General features: G+C 39.9%; 1 protein-coding gene across 1 annotated transcript; it reads right to left on the bottom strand.

The window, feature by feature from the left end:
* Positions 1–93: 93 nt before the first annotated feature.
* Positions 94–24,097, bottom strand: GLDN (gliomedin). Its single transcript, XM_082489033.1, has 10 exons — positions 23,961–24,097; positions 19,406–19,457; positions 17,308–17,325; positions 15,986–16,093; positions 13,763–13,909; positions 13,035–13,160; positions 5,787–5,867; positions 5,580–5,705; positions 4,734–4,884; positions 94–1,393 (listed from the first exon to the last, which is right to left on the bottom strand). Exons 1-10 carry the CDS (start codon positions 23,991–23,993, stop codon positions 934–936), a joined length of 1,302 nt encoding a protein of 433 aa, XP_082345159.1. The 5' UTR covers positions 23,994–24,097; the 3' UTR covers positions 94–933.
* Positions 24,098–25,529: the final 1,432 nt, after the last annotated feature.

Genomic DNA, 25,529 nt, shown 5'->3' with positions numbered 1-25,529 from the left:
AGTATACCCTTCATTTTATTATTTCTTTTGCATGGATGAACGTGGGGAGAATTTGTTTTAGAAATATACCTTGCTATAATTAAATATAGTTATGAGCAAGTTGTAGTGGTATAGTTTACATGGCAGTGAGGGGCAAGGAAGCATCTGTAGCAACACAAGCAACTCAAACACTGTTAAAAAGGGAATTTTAATCATATATTTTACATCTTCTCTTCAATTTTATACCTCATTACTTTTGTTCCCACGCTCCATTTACTAAACCCAATGTCATGTATAATCAATATTTAATAATACCTTTATTCCCATTTTCCTTATACTTGGGCTGGATTTTGCTTTTTATTTCACTGGACTTGTCAAATTTGAAGTTTTCTGCTTTTTTTTTTTTCCTATTTAAACAACTGTTTCCATCCCCATTATTTTTAACAGCTGTATATCTTTGTCCAAAAAAAAAAGAGTTCACAGAGAATCAGTGGAAAGTATTAAGTGAAAATGACAAAGGTATTTGCACACAAAAGTTCATTATTTAGACATTTATGCTAGACCATAATCACCGACTAGAAAATGACTGCAGATAAGATGATTGCAACTGAAAGTTATAAATAGTTTCTGCTGAGCACATGACCATGGAATAATCAATGTACATTAGATGTAATTATTGGCTGAATAACAGGGGAAAGACAAAAGCAAGTCTGTGCTAACTGTGTGCCAGCTGCAATATTGAACAGCTATTCTTTTAAAAAGACGAGAATGGCCTACATAATTCAAGTGTGCTTATACCAAGGCCCCTGATCTCACTTTTATGCACACTCACAAACCACCATCGGGTGAACAGAAAATTATACCAAGTGAAGAGACCCCCATGTGTATATCATATACCTTTAAATAATCTATTTAGTAAAACATGGATCCCATACACAACATTTTAAAATATATTCATCTGCCAAAATGTACAGGGTATACCATTAAGCTCCCATTCTCCCACGTATACAAATTCTTATCTCTTAGACTGTATGAAAGCATAGCAAGAACAGACTGTGAAGACCGCAACTCAAACCTTGCATCAATCTGCTTCTCTTTCAATAAATCAAAAGCAAAACTTACTGTCATATCCTTAGTATCAGTAACATACATAATGCCACATGCTATGAATGCATTACCAGCCTTGGACTTAGGATATGTAGTATTGATGTGCCGAATGACTGAAAATGTCTCTTCATCAACGTGTGCGACTATTATATTTTCGTCAGTGCTTGAAGCATATATAATCCAAAGACCCTTCTCATCCACTGCTACGTTGAAATACGTCTTCGAGTTAGAAAAGAGGTAGTTACGACCATGATACAAAGCATTTTCAATTAGCAGTGTGCCCAACGATGCTTTATCAAGCCCAAATCTGAAATGAGATAAAGTATGCAAGATGTTGTGTTAAAAATTCATTTTTATACGCACTGGTTAGTCGAATGAATTCAGAGTGCATTATTACTCATAGAAACATTGTTGAAAATGCTTGAGTTCAAGGACCATTCTGATGTCTCTTAAGATCAAGTATTCCACTCAAAGCACCTTCCAAAACACCAGGAGAAAATTCCAAAGTAATAACCAATCTAAAAGACACACAAGAGCATGAACTTGCTTGGGTAGGTTTCGCTTTATTTAGTCTATGAGCTTCATTATCACTAGGATGAAAGAAGCAACTGAAAGGAATGGGTATGAAAAAGAATTAGATACCAGGTGAAGGCCCAAACTTGTGAAATGAAATCTGTACAGAAGTTTGCTTTCTACTAGGTGGGAACTAAAGGGAGAAAATGTGATTGACGAAACCAGCATGAATTCTGGGCAGGTTCACCTAGTCTTAGAGTTCCTCTTTTGAAAACAGTTCAGATAATGCAGTGATTTGCTCAAGTAAACATCAAAGGAATAAAAATCTTGCTTTTGCAGAGCCAAAATTCTGACCTCATGCTGGCCTCCAACAGGACAGCCTGAATGTCTCATCTCTGATGTATAAAATTGTTTTTATTCTGCGAAATTCCTTAATAGGATGATAATCGGAGGACAGCGGCATTGAGCAGCTAAATTGAGTTCCTCTACTAGTTTAAAAGGGTAATCAGCTACTATCAAGACACATTTGCAGTTAGCATTTAATCACTGAATAACGCAGTGCTTTAGCGAAGGCAGAGAGAGAATGCTTTATCCTTTTAAGTAATGCCTTCTGTAATGAAGCACATTTCATTGTCTGACTTCTATCTAGCTGTTCCTCAAATAAAGGAAAAAACATTACTCAGTGCAGGAAATCTGCTACAGTTACAAAAGTTTTCTGAAAAAACATGCTTAATGACAGGAACATTTCAGACCCAGGAACAATAGGAAAAAAAAAATACTGCAAAAATAGTTTCTGTGGAAGAGGCGTTGATAGCGTATACTGGAAAAATCATCTTAAGAAAAGTCAAGAATGACTAACTTGATGCTTCCCCTCAGCTTTTGTAAAACGCATGTCTGCAGCAACTCCATATTCCAGCAGCATGTATGTGCAATAAAAAAAGAGAAGGTTTCTGACAAACATGTGTCAGCCAGGATAATCTTGTTAGTTGCTTCACATTTGTAACTAACCACGGGGAAGGGCTAGAAGGACAGCACATTTTCTTCAGTTGTTTTTTTTTATATAAGGAGCTAACAAGATAAAAAGCATCTCAAGATTCATTAGAAATGTGCAAGGTCTGCAACACAGAACACCCTGTCTTTTCCTCTTTTATGTGAAAATCCTGAAGGGAGCAGAAAAGTGAGGTTTCATTCCTGAGGTTCTCTTCTGCTCCCTCCAGTCAAGGACAGTCTAGCCTAGAACTCCAAGCGGTCGAGAGATTCCTTAATCTTCTGGCACCTTGGGGTAAATGACTAGACATAGTGTAGTATTTTCATCAGCCACAGGGAACTCAAGCTACAAACACTTCTCTGATCACTAAGATGAATGAAGTTAACCAAAAATAACAGAGGTGGGAAAGCAAGTTATGAAATAAAGGAAGAAAGGATGAAGCAATCAGTGTCAGAGATCTGACCATCATGAGAAAATCTCCCAAAGGTCAGCCAAACCTAGTTCTACCAGCTTTTAAATATGACAGGAAACTCCTTTTAAATTTTTTTTTCAACATTTGCAAAATGAACTAACCAGGTCCTCACCTATTCTTTCCCATTAAATCGATACAAAAATTCCCAGAAGCTTTTCTGCAGCCCAAAATCAAGGACTTTACTGTCACAGAATTCATAGTGCCTCATCCTATCAGTGCTGAAGGTAAATAATCTTAAAGTGAATAACTGAACAGAAAGGCCATCTCTCAGCAACTTCAGAGAGGCTTTGAAAATTCCACGATTAGCTTGTGTTCATCTGTAGGTGAAGGCATTTCCCAATTAACAGTACCCAAGCAAAGGTGAGGAACCTCTGTCCTATCACTGCACATTGCTTAGAAAGAGATGGTCTTTTACAGACGTATGAACAAAAAGCTCTGAAGATATTTAAAGGAGGTTGCCAAAAAGTGGGCTTGTCTTTGACAGAATAAATATTACAGAATCCAAGCAGCTTGCTCACATTCCTTGGCATCCAAATGAATATAGGAAGGCAGCACTCACACCTGCTTGGGAATAGACATCAAAGTACAGTAATGTTCTTGGCTCAAACATCAGTCATGTAAGAGAACTTGAAAGCAGAAGCAATCTTGCCACTTGCCCTTGGACTGTCTTTCTTTGGCTCTTCCCACAAAATGAGATTTTGGTTTTCATTTGTATTGTCTGTCCTGTCCTCAGTAGAAACTGAAGTAATAGAGATGTAAATCCCAGTTCCAACTCAGGGAGATACATTGGGAGAGTTGTGGGAACTTCGTATTATGAGGAAATCAAACAGTGGAGCCACTCCTCCACAATGGAATGTGCAATTCACCAGGTCGCCATGTCCTCAGCTGGTGCCCGAGTGCATTCCTCTGCACTAGCAGCATTAACTCAGCCCCTACCGGCTCAGAACAGTGCTAGCTGAGAGCAAAGCACGAACATCAACCCAGCAAGAAGCTCTGGAAAGCCAAGTTCCACGTGTGAGCTACAATCATATAACCACTCATCTGTGTCCCCCAAACTGCAGCTGAACCAATTCTTACTCTGATGCTGTAAGATGCACAGCTTATTTTTTTTAAATCAAATACTTCTTTTTCACCCCCAAATTCCTTAGTCAGTTCTCATTTCTTTCTCACAATTATGAACACAGCAAAGAATCCAAGTGCAACATCAGCGTAAAGTATAACAGAAACCCGTTGGACCCCAGGATCACCAAAAGAAAAATCCGTTGTCACCTCTGCACATGGCATCTTCGTAATCTGGAGGCCCAGTTGTTCTATCATGTAGTAAACTGCTCAGGTAACAACTTAGACACAGAGCTGAACAATGCTTAAAGAACTGTCACAGCAGAGTAATGGACCTGGACTACCCTCCCCGCTCCTCTCCTCCCACAGCATCTGCCCACAGAGATGGAAGGCTGGTGGCCCACATTCTAGTTACAGATTGGAAAGAATTAGTTGTTCTGTTCTGGAAAAAAATATGAACCATCCCTCCATTTTTCCTATTCTAGATAAGACCAAAAAGAAACACAAAATGGTACAAGAAAAGCAGACTGTTTTTCTGAGGTTCACCTGTCACTCTAACCCATTGCTCCTCCTTCCGCAACATGGCTTGCCGTAAGCCAGCTGTGTTTGACTTACTTCAGAATGACATTGGTTCCTCCCTTCTGATAGTACAGATGATTGTTATGTACTGCATGACCACAGCCATAAAAGAATCCTGTGATGTTAATGATCCTGTAGCTGTCATTCAGCAAGGCATTGGAATTCTCATATTCTTTTACAGAGTTTCCTAAACAAAGGGGAAAACATGAAAAAAGGACTATCATTCAGTTCATCTAATTTTGAAATCTCTACCTTAAAATTCAATCTGAATCAAACACCTGACAGACAATTGTATTTTCATTTCTGGAACATGATAGAATAATCCAGAGACAAACACAAAAAAAAAATTAAAATCTACAGAGGTGTTCAAGGGCCTGCTTCCCACTGACCTCATGGGCCCTAATTTGGAACGCAGTTGGTAAATATACAGAAAATATTTCCTTTTTCCATTTAGATCCCGGAAATTTTCCTGCACTAAAAGTAGTTCATGCCGCATCTGATTCATTTTTATGCCTAGCTAAATTAGAAGGCAAAAATCCTAGCTACAATTGAGAGAAGTAAAGCCATAGGCAATTACTGAAAGAATAAAAAGGCATGAACAACAGGCATTTAAATCTTGATTTTATTTAAATAAAAAAATCTAAAATCCTCAACCTATTTTCAAAATCTGATGTTGACTCAGAAAACATCTACAGATACTACAAATGTCTATAACCATATGTATAATTAAGTATTATACAGGTAATATGGAAAATATTCTGAAAAAGATGTGGGTAAAAAACCCACCATACTTGATCAGAAATATTAGTTTAGGTTGAAGGAATTAAGGAATCAATATTAGTATAGCAACTCATTTTTGATCAGTGCCTACTACTAGTGTACCTGAAAAATGCATGGTAAGCCAAATCCTTTCATCGCTTATATTTGCAGGTTCCCGCATCCAAGTTCCAAATGTTTGCTGTACACTGACAAAGTGAACAGGACTTCCTACGGATGTTATGACACATGCTGCTAGAGAAAAAGCACATGTCCATTATCTGTGACATTAAAACAGTAAGTAGCAGTTAGTCACACTCTGTAGCAGGTTACCAGCTTTTTTTGAAGGACTGGGGGTTCTGTCTTCAGCTTTTCCAGCTAGCGTGTCATCATTTGGTACAGCACATGTGTCGCCTAGAGTTGAGAGAGAAAGGGTAAATATAGAAACATGACATGTTGAAAGTTGGTTAATATTCAAGGACCACCTCCTCCAAGCTCAGGAGCGATGCATCCCTACAAAGAGGAAGGCAGGCAGAAAAGCCAGGAGGCCTGCACGGATGAACAAGGAGCTCCTGGACATGATCAAAAGCAAAAAGGAGGCCTATAGGGAGTGGAAACAGGAGCAGGTAGCCTGGAGGAATACAGAGGAATCGTTCGAGCAGCCAGGGATCAGGTTAGACAGCTAAAGCGCAGATAGAACTAAATCTGGCCAGGGACAAAAAATCCTTCTTTAAGTATGTCAGCAAGAAAAGAAAGACTAGGGACAATGTGGGCCCTCTCCAGAAGGAAACGCAAGAACTGGTTACCCGGGACAGAAACAGAGCTGAAGTACTCAATGACTTTTTTGCCTCAGTCTTCACTGGCAAGGACTGCAGCCACACTGCCCATGATGCAGAATGCAAAGACGAGGATGGGGAAAATGGAGAACTGCCCACTGTAGGTGAAGATCAAGTGTGAGACCACCTGAGGAACCTGAAGGTGCACAAGTCCATGGGACCTGATGAGATACATCCGCGGGTCCTGAGGGAACTGGCAGATGAGGTCGCTAAGCCACTAGCCATCATATTTGAGAAGTCGTGGCGGTCTGGCGAGGTTCCTGCCGACTGGAAAAGGGGAAACATAACCCCTATTTTCAAAAAGGGAAACAAGGAAGACCCAGGGAACTACAGGCCAGTCAGTCTCACCTCTGTGCCTGGCAAGATCATGGAGCAGATCCTCCTGGAAACTCTGCTGAGGCACGTAGAAAACAAGGAGGTGATTGGTGACAGCCAGCATGGCTTCTCCGAGGGCAAGTCATGCCTGTCAAATTTGGTGGCCTTCTACAAAGGGGTTACAGTGGCAGTGGACAAGGGAAGAGCAACTGATGTCATCTACTTGGATTTGTGCAAAGCGTTTGACACTGTCCCACATGATATCCTGGTGTCTAAATTGAAGAGACATGGATTTGACAAATGGACCACTCGGTAGATAAAGAACTGGCTGGACGGTTGCACTCAAAGTGTTCGGTCAATGGCTCGATGTCCAAGTGGAGAGCAGTGACGAGTGGCGTTCCTCAGGGGTCGGTACTGGGACCTGTACTGTTCAACATCTTTGTCGGCAACATGGACAGTAGGGTCAAGTGCAACCTCAGCAAGTTTGCTGATGATACCAAGCTGTTTGGCAAGGTAGACATGCTGGAGGGGAGGGATGCCATCCAGAGGGACCTGGACAGGCTGGTGAGGTGGGCCCAAGCCAACCTCATGCAGTTCAACAGGGACAAGTGCAAGGTCCTACATCTGGGTCAGGGCAATCCCAAGCACAAATACAGGCTGGGCGGGGAATGGCTGCAGAGCAGCCCTGAGGAGAAGGACCTGGGGGTGCTGACTGAGGAGAAGCTCAACATGAGCCAGCAACGTGCGATCGCAGCCCAGAAGGCCAACCCTATCCTGATCTGCATCAGAAGAAGTGGTGGCCAGCAGGTCAAAGGAGGTGACTCTGCCCCTCTACTCCACTCTCGTGAGATGCCACCTGGAGTACTGCATCCAGCTCTGGAGTCCCCAACATAAGGAGGACATGGACCTGCTGGAGCGTGTCCAGAGGAGGGCCACGAGGATGATCCGAGGGCTGGAGCACCTCTCCTATAAGGAGAGGCTGAAGGAGTTGGGGCTGTTCAGCCTGGAGAAGAGAAGGCTTCAGGGAGATCTTATTGCGGCCTTCCAGTACCTAAAGAAGGCCTACAGGAGAGATGGGGAAGGACTTTTTACTAGGGCATGTAGCAATAGGACGAGGGGGAATGGCTTTAAACCAGAAGAGGGCAGGTTTAGGTTAAACATTAGGAAGAAATTTTTCACTTTGAGGGTGGTAAGGCAGTGGCACAGGTTGCCCAGAGAAGTTGTTGAGGCCCCATCCCTAGAGGTGCTTAGGGCCAGGCTGGACATGGCCTTTTGCAACCTGGTCTAGTGGGAGGTGTCCCTGCCTATGGCAGGGGGGTTGGAACTTGATGATCTTCAAGGTCCTTTCCAACCTAAATCATTCTATGATTCTATGTTTTGACATGACAGATGTGCACATCAGCGACTCCACTAAAATAAAGGAATGACAACTGGGATTTTGTTTCATCTGGGAAAAAAAGCTTAGGTTCATCTGGTCAAAAAATGAGATAAAAAAGACTTGCTCTCACTTCTGCCAAGGAAATTAAGTGTTCAGGCTGGTTTGTTTCCTTAAAGTTGCGAGGCTGACAGTCACCTTTGAGAAGTAACTAATTTTGCTCAACAGATTTAATTCCTTAGCTGTGAATTTCAGAGTAGCTGCTTAGAAAGATAGGATTCCCCTTTCCTTAGATAACTTCAGGCAACTGAGGTAGCTGGCAGCTGGCTGATTTAGCAGCAACATCAAAAATTCTTTCTTGGGAATGAGTGATGGCCAGACTCAAAAGACTTGTGCCCAAATCTACGTACACCAGCAGAGGGGGTGCATTCTGCAGGCAACACTGGAAGTTTTACTCATGCTGTTAATGCCCGAGACAGTAATAAAGTACTAACACTTAACGCTGAGCACACAATGCGCAAGAATGCAGGTCAGCCATCCATGCCATTAAAGAAGCAATGTGAAAGGGAAATTACACCATATTCCTTACACACAGAGAATTGGTTCACATTAGAAACAAAGAAACACCTGGAAACATTTACCCCACCCTTCAACTATTTAAAGAGTTACTGGTTGGGTTTTCTCTTAGCATTTACTGTTAAAACAATGCCTGAATGAAATTATTTATGGACCTGTTTCTATAAACCCAGATACCTCTTCTGCCTTTAAAACAATGCAACACACTTCATTTTGCCTAGAATGAATACCCACAGAGAACAGTTCTCAGCTATCCTGATTTCATTGTAGCCTTGTTTTATAAATCCATTCTTAACTTTCATCTCCTTATACATTTCACACTGCTTGACATGCAGGCTACAAATTCTTTTGTTGTATTCCAATATATTTCTAGGATTTACAGGGCTGTGATGAAGTTTAAATGAGAAAGACAGGAAAAATATGAAATTACTATAAAGTAATGCTGAAAGGGTAGTGTGACATTCAGGAAAGAAAGGGCATATTATACTGCATTGCTATTTTCTCCTTTACGTTATATCCTCTCTTTGTTCACGCAGCAGGAAACTACTCCAAGATAGAGCAAGAACAACACATATTTCTTCCACCCTTTTATCTAGGACATTTGGTGATAGGACATTGAAAGTTTGTAAGTGATCACAGTGTATCTCTGAAATAAGGCACAAAGTCAATCCAACCATGGGAAGATGAAAGCCTATAGTTAACATCTATCAATCCCTCTAGATCCCTTTCCAGCTTCTGATCTCAAAATATTCTCAAAATGCCTCAAAAAAGGAATCCGCTCAGCAGAAATTATAAATTGCAATGCACAAGTTAATTTTCTTGTGCTAAGTCTAATAGATACAGTTAACTGAATGAGCAGTTCCCTATACAGTAGTTTATCTGAGCCTATAGAATAGTCAAGGACCAGGTCAGTGTCTGTAATGAAACCGGGTGCACTATTTGGATTTGAGAATATTTGCAATACTTTCTGAGAGCTTCCAGGTGCATGAAGCAGAAAGCAACCAAGATTAAAAAGACTGAGACTCATATGTGGAATTTTCACTGCTTTCTTTCCATCAAAAAAAGATAAATATCCTACTGATTATGATCATAAAATATTCTGGCTGAGAGGTAATGGATTTTACAAGACATTAAAACTATTGATTTGGTTTGTCTGGGGAGGGTGGGAAGGATGGAGCAAGGGACTGTGGAGCAGGGATGTTTTGTTACTTTTAGAATTAGCTAACTACCATTGAGAACAAATACACCTGAGATTCCAACTAATTATTCTCTTCTCTGAAAGAAATAAAGTTTTACCTGATTCAAAATTTAATTTAAAGAAACCATTCTTGCATTCTTATGTAATGAGTTAATTACAGTTGTAAATCAGCATGTGTATTCTCTTTTCTTCAAAGGGATATGAATATTTAATTACAAAAGCTGTTTTATACCTTGAATTTTGGTAATAAGATCTCACAGCCTACTGACTCATAAAACATAAATGCTCATTGAGGAAGATCTCCTCTTTGCAGAGTTATTTGAGTATAACTCCCATTTGCACTCTGGGTTTTGAAATCCATCAGAAATCCAGCCGATAGCTTATCCTCCAAAGCACTGCAGTCTGTTTCAACACTTGAAAAGAGGCTACCCGAGTAAATGGTCCAATTCTATGTTGTATAACAGTTCATGCTTTTCTGAATTTCAAATAGGATGAGATTTCTGCTCCAGCTCTCTACTTTCCATTGTAAGGAGGCTCTCTGGGCTCTGTTCTAACCCTTCAATACCCAGCATCTCCTGATTGAGGTTCTTACATGCTACTACAATTACAATTACATGCTATATTAAAAATAAGAGGCAGAAGTAATTGATATATGTTCCACCCAGTATTAAATATTCACTGGTTAATAGCATTTATAATAATAATAAAAAACATTTTTCATCTCTGCAAACTGTGCAGTATGATAGTGACATAAAAACTTATCACCTTATTAATGGTGAGACATACAAATTGCTCTGCTTGTTTCACCCTTAATAACTGCACAAAGTTCTGCTATTCCATTTTGGCATCACAAAACTACATTTGCAATTACAAAAGAAACCCCACTTTACCAAACGCTGTCACAGATCTTTCTCCTTTTTTCCAGAAATGTGAAAGATTAGTAACTGAGACATCCTTTGCTATTCTTTGATAGGATCACTCTGACCTCCCTGAAAACAGGCATCTCATCTGGGAGGAAAATTCATGCCAGAACTGTGGGGGTAGCAACAGTCACTGAAAGCCGCAACCATCTCGAATGAAGCACCATCCAGGGGTAAAGGACAAGGACAGCTAGATCCAGTACGCATACCCAAAACCAAAAGTTTGCTCCCATTCTCAAGCTGGAGTAAGCTAGAAATACAACGCTGTTCTTGCACCAGCTTCTCTTTGCTTCCCATAGTCAGCTAATAGCTTGAACCAAAGTTTTCTACTTATCACAATACCACAATGTTTGTAGAACCCATGTTCCTGAGCACCCAAACCACCAGCTCCTCTCATCTTCCTCATCTTCTTCCTCTCATCTTCTACTGCTAATTCTTCACTGGCCACCAAAAAAAAAAAAACAAAAAACCAACAACCCAAAAAAAGAAACTCTCCAGGCTCACCTCTTCCAGTATGTAGAAATGATTTGAAATGCAAGTCTCAAAACCAGATTATTTTTGAGAGAGAGTTTTCAGGAATGTATGACAACATTTTTGGCCAAAAAAAGTCCAGAAACTTCAGACATCCATCTTGAAATACTTTAAAAACTTGTCTGCTGATTTTCAAAAAGTAAGAACATCCTTGATTTCCAAGCACCAGCCTTCCCAACCACGCCCACTCTTCCCCCTCAATGTGCCTGAAGTGGCACTTAAAAGCACTAGAAAAATCAAACCCTCATTTAATACCTCTAATTCAAAACAGAATTGTTTAGAGCATTAGAGAGATCAAAGATCACAGAGATTACATTTTCTTTTTATTGTTGTTGAATATAAAGGTTACAATACAAAAGTTGCAAATACTTTCACGGATTCTCAATGTCCCTGTTAACCTCTTAGAAGCTATTCCCACTTAAACATGCAAAAAGAAATTCAAGTCTATGCAAAATATCCAGTTTAAAATGAAATTTTTCTACGATAAATATAAATATCTGTAAAAATAGAGTAAGAAATGTGTTCACTATAGAAGGGTTTTAGAATATAATACACTCTTTGGTATCACATTGACACCAACACCTTCTTCCACAAAGTATTTAGCTATTATTAATATATTTAAATCCATATAAACTTCAGGCATGGAAAAATAAGGTCAGTACACTTTATCTGTCAATGTATTTACAAAATACACTGTTCAAGACAGCAGAGTGCTTCCAACCAGTCACCTGCTGGAGGGGGAGATAGATGCCAACTAGCTTTCTCTGTATGTGCTCCACACAGCAGAGGCAGCATTTTATTCATTAAAACACACACACGGGCACATGCACGTACACACGTATTTGAGGCATAATTTTAATATGTTTGAGAAAAAGATCTTCTAAAACACGAATAGAAGTTGTGACATGAAACACTGACATGATATTTCAATAACCCACAATATCAAGTTCAATCCATGAGTATTTACTGTTATTGAGCACACCTGAAAATCATACCAGAGATATCTCACAGCAAACTCTTAATTATGTCAGCACTCTAATCAGTGATTTAAAAAGAAAAAAAAAAAGCAGCAGCTGCTACACTTCAGCACACAGTCTGTGACCTGGCAGTCTGGATACTCACACTTTGGCTCTAACAGCATCTGCTGTGTAATTTGCAGCCACAGTTTGAAGAGAATCTACTCTGTCTGTAATTTTTCCTTTCTTAATATTAGCCATATATCTCATCAACATAGCTACAGTAAAGGAAATAAAAGGGCTTTATGATCCACCTGTCATTCGGGATACAATAATGATAGATAGCAACAATGGAAAAGAACTCAAAATCACTCTGCTCCCAAACTTACATATTCAAATGGACACAAAGTCTCAGAGAATCCTCTTGTATTCTTCCAGCTTTTAAAAGTCTTAGCTAGTTCAAGTTTGCTTCAAGTTTTGCCAATGACAAGGCAGTTTTATTTTGTAGAATACAGTGAAATGTAGCCTGATTAACAGGTGTTATATTTACATGTAAAATTAAAATGCAGCATTTAAAAGCTGAAAATTTCAACTGCAATTCTCTTACTTTCCAAATATACTCCCTCTAACAGAAAAAAGAATGTGTAAGTACTTCTCCTGAGCATTAACACAGCATGATTAAAAGACCAATCTTATATTGGAGATAGCTTGCTGCCTTATCCAGATTATATTTCAGCAGAACATGTAAGCACATGCTCAGCTTTAAGTTTGTGCAGTTTTCCTGATGCCAGCAAAATTAAATACAAGCTTACTGTTTTGTGAGACTTGGAGCCATGGGTTTATAATAGTAAAAAGAACACTGGAAAGAACTAACCTTTGCATTTGCTGCTGTATATGTTCTCCTGAAGCTGTGCTTTAGCTTTACCTTTACGTTTTCCTGGAGGCCCTGGGGGTCCAGGTGGTCCAGGGGGCCCTGGCGGTCCGGGTTCACCTTTTGCACCTATGTACAAAAGAGAGTACAATGTCGCAGGCCCTGTAGGCAACAGGCAACCTGCAGAGAACCGTACGTGCCCACATGATGGACTTCGAGGGATCTCTAAAATAGCCTCTCTCTTCCTAAGAGGTTTCTGTGTACAGAAATATGGTGTAATAAACTCAGTGGGATGCTGCTTGTTAGAAGGTGAACGATACGGAACTTCACAGGTTGTAAGACATCACTGCAATTTATCTGTCTGGATTACAGGCACATTACAGAGTTATCAAGCACTGTTACCTTTTACTTACTGTATTCTAAGACCTCAACCTTCAGGTGGTACAGTACTATAATTTTACACAGCTAATATTTGTGGCTGCTTCATGTATTCCTGAGTGGAAATCTGCCCCTTATTTTCTAATAGAAAAATAAAATTACACTGCAAGAAAGCGAAGGTCAACCGTCTGGAAGTGTACTGGAAAGGGTGGAATTCACGTATGCCTCAACCCAAAGCCCAAGCAGAAACATTTTTGTGAAGACTTGCATTAAAAAGAGAACATAATCTCCTGGGCAGAGCAATACTCAGACTTCACTGTTGCAAGGGAGCTCCCAAGATCACTTCTTCCTACCTTCTAATATCACATCATTGTTTGCATCCCCTTTTTCACCCTTTGCTCCTCTTGCACCTTTTCCTCCTGGCATCCCATCCTTGCCAGGTAAACCCATTTCTCCAGGTTCTCCTTTCTGTCCTTGATCACCTTTTGGTCCTGGAATACCTGGAAATAAAAAGCATTTCAGTACCAAGAACAACTGTTCCAGTATTAAGCATCAATCAAAACATTTTTTTTAAATACAAAACTTATTCACTCTAGTTGTTTTTTCACCTGTTTTTAACTGTGTAGCTGTAATTTGTTCTGATTTCAAAACAATGTTGTAACCTAATATGAAGGGAAACTGTGTACAATCCATTTGGTTCAAACAATACATTCTTTATCTAGTGATCTCTGAGTTTTGAACATGAAATGTGCAGACCTGGGCCTCACTAACACTGGCTGGAGAATTTCTGGGTAAGTAGAAATACTACAGAAAAATGTGAAGTAATATATTTATTTCACATTTGTAAGACATTAAAGAAGGGTATTTTCATGGTTCCTCTAGACTTTTTCTTAAAGTATTTGCACACTAACACTACAACACACATTGCACTTTTAATATTTTCCACTGTCCCAACAACTAGTAACATTTTCACGTGGCTGCTAGAACCCTCCCTCGACACTTGTTAGAAGCATGATCAATCCACATACTTTTTACACTTGATCGTTTAGTAAAGTAACATATTTAACAAGGTATTGCTTTGTCCCGTGTGATTTAATTATGCAATAAGGAAAACAACAGTGTGTTTGTACAACTGATGCATCGAAACCTTACACTCTACTTTTGTGGCAGTGAGTATTTTCTTGCTTTAGGAGAGGGACACATAACAGTGGTACAAATAGAAGTGTCAGTGTTCTTGCAGGCGTAGGTTTCAAATAAATTACATTTGTTAATACTTGAGAAGAAAATGCTTGCTTTTCTACTGATGGTTTTACTATTTAAATTGAACTAGACAGAACTACAGTTTTGGGGTGAAATCTGAAAATGTATCTTTGGCACAATTGCCACCTGACTCTCTGAAGACTTTCATTTCCCTTTTTAAAAATGTGTTGAGGATACTGAAGTGACAGACCATGTAGCGTCTCAAGATATAGTAGATGATTGTTCCACTTGTACTGCCAGCAAGCCACACACAGCTAGGTGCAAAAGCCATAATAATAGATGGGGTGTTATAAATACCAACCTGCTAACATCAGCCTGTCTGCTCATCAACATACCCTTCCCTCTTCTCCACCACCTCTCAGTTCTACCAGTCTAATGCCCTTTTGTCTCCTTACCCTCCTACCACACACAACCCCCTGCTTTCTCACTCTGATGGATAATTGGTGCCTTCAAGTCAGTGCTTGCACTTGGCTGTTGTGCATCAAATACGGCAGTGGATAAACCAATTACTGCTTTACAACTTCACAGTAGTTTACAGGCTCTGAGCACAGTAACTGCCTGCCTGCCATTGCAGCTACTGCGCAGTGATCTGTTGGATCTAGCATGCCAGGTCTACTGCTGGTCTCCACATTCAGCATTTGCCCTGTCCCATTTCCTCATGTGCCGAGGAGCTGGGCGGCTAAGAGATGACAGCACTTCTGCTGCTGCTTCTCTGTGTTCTTAACAGAAACATGTACCCAGAGACCCTACTGCATTACAAAGTATATCAAAGACTTAAAACAAAACCAACCAACCAAACAAACAAACAAAAACCACACACACTGCTCCAAGAGTTTCCAGCCTAAATGGGCAATATAGCAAAGAAGAAAAATGGGGAAATATACTGCTCTTGCCATAGTAGTTATGAATCTGGGACCAAAACTCTGATAACATGTAACAACTTCTACCCACAAATGCTGGCTTTAAGACATGTGAAGTCAAAGGGCCATTATGTCGGCAGATTGAAGGAATGGAAATATTCTTACAATAACATTATTCACTAACAAGTTCGGAATACTGAGTATCAATTAAGTGCATTCAATAGCTGTAATGTGCAATACACTATAGCGCATGTATAACATCTTCCTCACTGTGGAGTAAGTCTGAAGTAATCTACCAAAGCTTAGTGCAAGACAATGAATGCTATAGAATTCTGTAACATGCAACTTCTTTGTAGACATTGAAACCCTTCTCCCTGTACAAAGTTCTAAAAGTAGCTACATGTGAATACAACAGTAAGAAAGGATTTCTTTTTTAACCCACCCCAAAAAAATTACCTATTTTTCCTCTTTTTCCATTTATTCCTGGTTCTCCCTTTTGTCCTGGTGTACCTGGGACTCCATCTGATCCATTGTAGCCAGGCAGTCCATCAAGTCCAGGAGGCCCTGAACAAACCAAACAGCATAACTGAATTTTCACTGTTAAATGCAATTTATCCTTAAAACTACCATATTTACATATAGTATGTCTATATATTTATATATATTCCTTAGACATACAAAATCCTCTAATTGGCCATTACATTCTCCATGTCAATAGAGTATCCTCCTTAAAAAAGAAAAAAAAAAAAAAAAAAACCTACAAACAAAAAACCTGCTGCTAAACCAAACAAAACAATACAAACAAAAAACTACGAATCACAGAATCTTGGAATGGTTAGAGTTGGAAGAGACCTTGAAGATCATCTAGTTCCAACCCTCCTGAAACCAAACTTAAAGGTAAGGTGCCTGTTTGCCCTGGTCTTAACATAAGAAAACTGACTGAAATGAATACTGCACATGTTTTGCATCAAGGCCAGCATAGATCAGCTTGTTGGATTCCACTTCAAGGATAAACACAGCAGAACCCATCCTATTTCTCAATCTGACAGTGACTATAACACCTTCCACAAGCCACATAAGCTTTAATGTTGCTTGTGATATTGGCCAGACTAGTTAACACAAGGAAGGCATTTATCTACTTGTCCAGCATACTGTAGTGCCAAACCATGATTGGTTGATACAGAAGATATCACTCCTTCTTCGTTGCTCTTTGAACCCCTACAAGCAAAAAGTACCTGATACTTTTCTGATACAGAGAATTATTCTAAGCAGACCCACAGCTAAAGCAGCACAGAAAGAATGCAAGTAACCATTCATATAGCCTAGCAACCACATGAGTGAGAACAGAGAGAGAATTAAATAAGAAAGGAGGAAAAGTGATGGGGGAGGTGGGAGGGTGGAATCAGTAACCAACATTTTTTAAAGAGATGTTTTTTAGTTTTAAATTATAATATCAGTTTACTCCGGGGTTTTATATACATACATATATACGCTAATCTCTTCAGCTAAATGCTAAACACTCTTAATTCCATTTTGTTTCGATTAAATATGTTTTAGCAAATGTGAAACTATTCTATTCCCTCCACTAGAAAAGTATGTCTAAAACCTCCCCCCTCTCAGAAAGGGCACAAGTTGACCTGAATACTTTCAACCCTTCCTTATTCTAATTAGCAAAGGAAGACTATTCTATAAAAGATATGTTTCTGCATTGCAACATTTTGTAGCAGCAGCTGTTATAATTACCCAAAAATGTTACTGCAATTGTCCGATCATCTTACCTGGGGGACCTGGGGGGCCTACAAGAACAAGCAAAAGAAAGAAGAAACTATGAGTTTAACTTGGCAAGAAAACAAAAAGCAATTCCAAAACTGAATTGATAATAGATCAGAACAGTAAAAGGGGAGGAAAGCCCCTAAAATGTCAAAATTAACACCTATAGATTTAACTGCTTTGTATTATAAATAACAAGGCATCTAACAACCATTACGCTTCCTTTATATACACATTCTATAACAGCATCTTGGAGAACAACAGCCTTACAATAATGATGAAGGTCACAATCAAAAATCCTGTTGAAAACACACATAAAAATACATGCTATACTTTGCTGTGTTCTATGGACATTTCATTGCAGTTCAGGATTTATTTAAATAGATTATTTAAATAGATTTATTTAAATAGAAAAGAAAAAACAAAAAGTCTTGTTGTTCCTATTAATTGCATCTAAATCACAATCAGGCTTTCCACGTGTAATTGTTCTCCAGACTGGACCAAGCTCCCCACAGAACCTGGTTGGTATAATAGAAATCGGACTTGCTTCAGTTATTCAGCAACATGTAACACAATAAAATCTGTCTCACTCTTTCTGACATAGTTCAAGTATAGGGCCTTAGTGAGAAGAAAGCATAGCAGGCAAGAGTAAAGCAAGGGTAAACGAGAAAACATTTCTGTAACAAGATTTATCTTACATGATCCCCAATACACACTTTAAAAAAAGCCCCAAAAATAACACACACCAAACAGGAAAAACAGGTTAGGGGAATACAAAGAAAGGTGGTAGTTGCAATTAAAGAACCAAATTAGTTCTGTGAACATTTTTATCCAGCCAAAGTACTGTCTTGTTTCAACAAAACCCTCTACAACAGAAAATAACAGTAATTACCAGATTTTCCTAAAGATGACAATTTCCAGCATTAATTAGAAAGCATTATGAGTAAAGTGAAAACCATTTTATAATACCATTACAGCAATTATCCCTTTTAATCAGTACAGGCAGTAACATCAGTTAACATCTTTCTGCCAATTTTCCAGTAAATGACCATTTTTTCCACACTACAATGCTATGTCCATTAGTGCATCCAATTAGTTCCTCATTTCAAAAACTGAGGATCTTGATTCTCCTTGCATAAGAGAAATAGAAAGGTGATTGAAAAGTAGCAAATACAGAGGCCTATAGCAGAGAAAGCCAGTAAAATAGAGACAAAATTTAACAGTGTCAAGAGAGCAAAAAGGTGCAGAAGGCACCAAGTAGCATGAATTTGTAAGTCTGGAGCCCAAAGAAACAAACTTTTAGGTTGTCTGTGGTTCAGCCCCACGAGCAATCAGAACTCAAATACAATTTCAGAAGTAGTATTTAATATCTCTGTGTACTATAGTAATTCTGATTTATGTTAAATCAGTTGAGCCAAATGGACCTTATAGCCATTTGAAAATACAAACAGACAGCAAGTGAAACATTTTCTTAAACTTACGAAAAGTGGCTTATTTCTAATCTTCTCATTTCCAAAAAGAACACGACTCAGTCTGTTATAGACTTCAAAGCTGGACCATAACCCTTAAATCGGCTCCTACCTGACATTCTCTTCAGCAAGTCACATAGAAACTTCCACATCTTCTCCTGTCCCAGCTCCTCACTGGTAACAAGCGAAACTGAATGTCCCATTACCGTGGTCCGAGGCGGGGCGGGGGGGCTAACACATTGCTCACCTAAGTCCCACTATTCCACAGCAGTTACAACAACTCTATGCTCATCCCATGTTAGCCTTGAAGTGTGGGGACATACACAAAAATACCAAGACTAAATCTCAACTAGTATTTGAAACACCCAAGTCTATAAGATTTGCTTATGAAAATGGGAAAGAAATAGTAACATCAGCTGAGCTCCTTAAGTTCCAGCATTTATATTAAGTAGGTATAGCTAAGTCCCAAAGTAGCACCTATCTTTTTTTAAATAAATAACCCAAATGATATGTAAATTCTGATAGAGTAAATAGCATAGTTCTTTGACTTAGTCATTGACCTCTAGTTCTCTGAAAACATTGTAATTCTGTATTCCTGAAGGTAACGTAGGTGTAATGCTTAAGGCAACAAACATACCTGTTAAGCATATCCCTTTTGTGCTGTTACATAAATCCACCATCACTCGGACCTGATATTGCAAAGAAAATAAAGTTGAAAATAATGCATGCTATAAAAGTATTTAGTTTACCTTGCATACAGAAATAATTCCAAAACCAAAAAGATAAAACTGTCCACTCTGTGTTCAGAAGAATAAACTACTTACAACTACCTTAACATTATGACACCATCCATCTCTTCAGCAGTGATTCTCTCATAGGAATCAGTTCAAGATACCTCATTTTAAAACTTCTTGAAAATATTAAGGAATTATTGAGCAGACAACCCCATACATCATGCCTAGGCATTAAAGTTCTTGCATTACTGTAAAACGTGTGGTTGTCCATGCATCAACTCTATCAGTGGAAGGTATTAAGAGCCAACATCAGCCAATAAAAACTACATTCAATTTTATGTTATATTTGTATTAAATGACGGATACTTTTCCAACATAGCATATCCAGTGAGAAAGATGAACTATATTCCAAGTAAGCGATTTCTTATCTTGGAATAAGCAAGATCTGCAAATTTGCAAGGGACCTTCGTCCATTCAAAATACTTCTTCCCAACATTCCAATCCCGCCTTTGTAAAAACCAAGCTGGAAGAGACATTCATACAGATGCTTTTAATCTAGAATAGACAAAAATTTATCAATTAGAAAGTCATCTTTACAAAATAAATGGGTTTTGGCTGGGCAAACATTCACATTACAAGTCCTGCATGCTGAGAGTCCACACTCTAAAATGTTTTGCAACTCAAAGCATCCAACGGAAATGAGAATATTAGGAACACGAGCACTGGAAGTGCCTCAATTCTTTATGAGAAAGTCTAATGTTTATAGTCAGAAAACAAAAAGATTATTATTTTAGGGCTGCGCAATATATGATAATTTATGATCACATTTACCCAGAGTTGCATATGTTCACCTTTGTACAATCACTCTATTTACAAATAATGGAACGGACTAGCCGCAAAAGACAGAACAAACAAATGCAAGTCAATCTGAAAGGCAGACTAATGTTTAAGCCTAGCAAGGTTATTTGCTGCCATCAATCTTTATTTTTAAAATTAATGCATTGTTAGCTTCAAGTGACAAATCTTACAGACTCAAATAAAGGACTATTATTTTGATAGCAAGTATTCTTTTGCTGCAAAATCAAACTATATTTGACCATGGATTTCAATTCTGTCAGACACATATTGAGAATTTACTGGATTGCAGACTGTACTGGAAGAGCTCGTATATTTAGAAGTTTTAGACTCAATTTAAATTGTCTGAGAAGAGCTAACTGGTTTTGAATACCAGAATTTTCTTGTTCTCTTTCTCCTCACACCCCTCAAAAACAGTTGGCTTCTACCCTGTAATTTGTAAAATACACATTGTCTGTGTGTGCTCTAACTCAAACTGCATTTTAATGTAAATGGTTTTGTTGAAGTGGCTGAAGTGATTACAACTTGCTTTGGGACCCTCCAATTATCTCAGCAGCATTATTTTTAGCAATCAGTGCAATTCAGGTGACAATTAAAAAACACAGCACTCAAGAAGTGAGTGTGTAACAGCAAACCGCCTACAATAGAACCTCCAGCTTAACTATGAAAGATGAGTACACCAGTCATCCAACCAGCCAGCATCACCTTTGACACGGAGAAAAACTACAGAAAAAAGTATCTTATTTAAATGCTAAAAGTTTAGTTTTCTCATGAAGAAAGGGTGAAAAAAGAAAAAAAGACAATCTGAACTATGGGGGCACTACTCAGATAATTAGATATCCACAAGCCACCGCTTCCTGCACCGTTTTACATCTCACTTTCAAACTTACAGCTCACAAACTTCTTGGACTGTTACTCTCTCATCAGCCTTTCTACAGCAGCAGATTTGCCAATTCCCTATTTTTATTCTCTTACAAAATACATATATATTTCTTTATAAATACATACATAAATAAACAAAAGGCACAGAACCAAAAATATTCTCATACTATTAAAGGTAAAATGTGATTTTTGATGCTTAAAGTTATTTCAAAGATTCTTGACCGGTGGCCACAAGAGATGTCCCCTGCCCAGCGGCTGTGTAGGACAGGGGGACATTGACAACTGCAGTACCAGTCTGCAGAATCCGTGCCTCCACTCCAGGAGAGATCCTGCTCAGGCACAACCTCCTTTCAGGGACCACCTTCAACAGAGAAGGTTAGAACATTGCTCTAAGGCCCACCGATGCAGCAGGGATCATCTCACCAACTCTAAGGAGCTTTGTCTCACGCTACAGAAGCATTCAGGTCTTCATATTACATTAGTGGGAGTTAGATACAAAATATAAAAATGAAGGGGGGGGGATGCTTGAAATTTTTTCTAAGGACTTTTTTCCCCCTGAGCAAGTGGGTCTGCACACACACTCTTGTGAGCAGCAGCTGGAATGAAAAAGTATTTGATAGAAATTTTATAAGAACAAAAAGTCACAACCCCCCCCCAAGCAACTCCCTGCACGATACATGCATTTAAATGAAGCGCATCGCACACAGCAGTAGTCACAGTGGTGATTTAAACAGAGGAGCTGCAGAAGCGAAGAGTCTTGCCCCACGCTGTTAAAATATACACCCTGTCACTCAGTGCTATTTGGAGAGGGCAATAAAATTCATTTAATCCATACGTGCTACCAAATGACAGCAGAGTAGCGTATTTAACTGCCATTATCAAAATTATCTAGACTTCCAACTGCCATGAATGATTTAAGCTTGAGCACCTAACAGTAAATAGCATTAACAGTGTTCACTCCCTGTCAGGTTCTGAACCTTTTCTCTGATAATTTTATTTGTGGATCCCTTAGACTCAAAGAAGAGATTCATATCGGATGGAACACAATGAGCTGTAGCTGCCAAACACAAAGATGATTTCTTAATAGAAATAGGAAGAAGTTTTGACGAAAAGCTCAGGTACCACACACAATAGCATTTCACTGGGGCAGAAAATTTTTTTAACATTACCTGATCCAAAAAAATCTAAAGAAAACATACTGGGTTTTTTCCAATTTTTTTGGTACGTGTTTATAGAAAGTCATTTAAGTTCTTGAATTTGAAATGTAGCCATAACAGTAACTTGAGAATTATGTTAAAAAAATAATAATTTGACCTAAAATAGTTTAACTTTTTTTCTGAATTGACAAAGAGCCAAAATGTGTATTACCGATGTTATTAAGGCCATTTTGAGTACAAAACCACATGATTTTAAGACTTCAGGAAATTAAACACTCCTGCAAGATGCACAGGGTCCAGAGCAAAAATGTTGCTACTTTGGTAAGTGGAACTAGAAACTAGAAGCAAATATCCAATACCTTTCAATTTTACCTCTCAATAAAAAAGCCATTCTTTGAATTGCAGCAGTCTTGTACTGCAAATTCTAAACTCAGAGCACAAGGACTTAGATGGCCTTAGGTATAAAAAAATTATTATTTATTCTAAAACCCCAGACAACTGCGTTATCAAAACTCTATGCTACAAACACCTATACTCTACAATTTCATTAGCTCTAATATTAAATCACTGTTAAATCATCATTGCAATGGCTTATTAACAAAAATGCCAGCGGAACATTACTGAAAAGGTATCTTCTGTAAGTATTTTTTTAAACCAGTAACATCAGTTACATCAGTAAGAGCTTGAGTCAGCCTCCAATGCTTTTTTGGGGGCCTAGGCCCGCAATCCTTACTGGGGCAGAGTTTCCGCCAAGGTTGCCTCGATAGTAAGATTTTTCTGGCATTTCTTCTGACTCAGAACTTAAAAGCTTTTCAATCTATTCAAAATTTTTCAACTGTATGACCTGTATAATTTTTCAACTGCATGACCTAGTTCCTACCAAGCCATGATAATCTTTTCACTGAAGTGCAGTTTTGGCAGAGAAAGGACATACAGCTCTCTTGTGACCCATCAAACACTGCCTTAAATTTAACACTTACTGAAAGGCCATGATCAATTTCAAAGCAATGTGATGGTAAAGTAACATCCAGCACCTCATGTTGTGGTACTGAGCAGCAGAAAACATGGGGGGAAAGGGGTCTGTCAGTGGTGCAGAGATTTAAAAATCTGAAACCTTGAAAACTGGAAGGCTGACTTTTTATTGCAACAAAGTTTTTGAAGTTTCATTGAATCCGTGCTACTACAAATGACTCCGTTTGTCTATGTAACTATAATTTTAAAAGTTTAATCACAACCTGTAAGCTCTATGGATGGCGTCTGATGACAGCAAGCAACTACTGTTTCTTAGGCACTGTAGTCTGAAAGCATCAAGTAAGTGGTTTTGCACAACAAACACCCCGCAGCAGCAGCGGGCCAGACCGGGCACTGCCAGTGTCAGCATCCCAATCCGGAGAACTCTTCAGGCCGAAGCTGGGACGAGCCTCAGTTCCGCTGTCCCCAGGGCCACCAGCCCCAGGGGCTGGAGATTCCGAGGGGCGTCGTTGCCGGGTCCCCTCCTTCCCACCCGGGACCCCATCTCCCCAGCGGGAGCCTTTCCCGGGCAGCGCCCGCCCCGCCGCCCTACCGGCACCATGGAGTAGGTCAGCAGCATCAGCATCTCCTCGTTCTCGGCGCGCACCTCTCCGCGGACGCGCTCCCCGCGGCGGCTCCGCTTGCTGCGGGCGGGGGGAGCCGGGCCGGGGGTGCCCGGTAGGTGCCGGAGGGAGCCGTTGGCCGCCTCCAGCTGCCGCAGCGCCGCGTCCAGCTCCCGCCACTGCGCCAGGAGGAAGAGCGTCCCGGCGGCGCTGAGCGCCGAGAGCAGCCCCAGGGCGGCCAGCAGGCCCGGCAGCGCCCGGCCGCCCGCCATCGCCGCGGGGAGCCGGCCGGAGCGCGGGGAGGGATTTATGTGCCCCCGTCCGGGCGCCGCGGGACGCCGGACGGGCCGGGGGGAGTGGCGGCGGCGGCGCGGAGGGACGGGGCCGGGGGCGAGGGGAGGGAGCGCGGGCCGGGCAGCTCCCGGAGGGACCGGCGTGCACAGCCGGGTAGGAAGGGGAGGCTGCGGTTAGCGTTTCCAGAGGGGAATGCCCGGGACAGCCTTTAGCTGCCCCTGCCTGCGGTCACGGCATACTTGCACACGACTCGCACTGCCCATGACTTAGCCCGGGCATCTCCTTCGCTTCGTTCCCCAAAGCTGCGATGCAAGCAGTAAACGACAGTGCATAGTAAAAATCCCTCCTTCGTGCATATATGATCACTCTGCAGCTCATACAAGCACTTTGCTATTTTAAAAACGTCTTATGTCATTCGCTAATAACACTTCACCTGTTGCTTTACATGTTCAAGCACAGGCTTTTCCCAAATTATTCCTGCCAGCCCTTGTGTGACATGGGATCTATCTTTAATATAATATATTTTGCACTCAAATAATTCATGGTAAAGATAAGAAAATTAATTATCCAGAATTTCACTGTTGTAAAGAACAGCAGAATTTGACCAAATATGAAGACTGCATGAAGAATATGAAAGTTACTAAACTCAGAACAGTTTCTGGAAAAGTTATTTAAAATGCTGACATTTTAATTTCGAAGACAAAGCTGTTGTGCTTTCTCACATTGTTACTACTTCAAATCGATCTCAATAAATTCACAGCTTCTTCAATGCCAAGCTTCCTTCAATGAGGGTTCTTGACCTCAACTTTGTCAAAGTGACGGTTCTCCGAAGATCTCTGCAACTGATCAGGTACAACATTTTGTCTCCATTCTAACTATGCCATTGACCTGCAATTCATGCTAATCCCACAGTGCACTGAAGGGTGAACTATTCAGTCAAATCAAATTTGAATTTAATACATGCAGTTCTGCTGCAGTCAGTTAAACACAGTAGAGAAGACAAGATAGGAAAACAACTCCATCATATTAAAGTTCTCGTCTCTCTCAAATAAAAAATTACTGCAAAAAATGTTGAGGTCCTTAGGCATTGCATTGGAGACTCTTTCCTTCCGAAACAGTCAGGACAGGTTTTGGTAGAGTGGGATGAAGGTAGAGGGGACAAACAGCATTCCATCTCATCCCATAATGACAGACAAGACAGAAGAAAATAATCCTAAATCCAAAGGCGTAAGGCTCACCAGCATAGAATCATAGAATAGTTTGGG

Source organism: Vanellus vanellus, assembly GCF_965231255.1.
Source record: "Vanellus vanellus genome assembly, chromosome: 11".
Lineage (NCBI taxonomy): Eukaryota > Metazoa > Chordata > Aves > Charadriiformes > Charadriidae > Vanellus > Vanellus vanellus.
The sequence above is the reverse complement of the archived record's forward strand: the minus strand, read 5'-3'. Positions and strand labels throughout refer to the sequence as shown.

Coding starts and splice junctions, on each gene's coding strand:
- GLDN (XM_082489033.1), bottom strand. CDS start 23,993: ATGCTGATGCTGCTGACCTACTCCATGGTGCCG. Junction 13,910..15,985: donor TGGAAAAAGAGGAAAAATAG/GTAATTTTTTTG, acceptor TTTTATTTCCAG/GTATTCCAGGACCAAAAGGT. Junction 4,885..5,579: donor GCTTACCATGCATTTTTCAG/GTACACTAGTAG, acceptor CCCTTTGTTTAG/GAAACTCTGTAAAAGAATAT.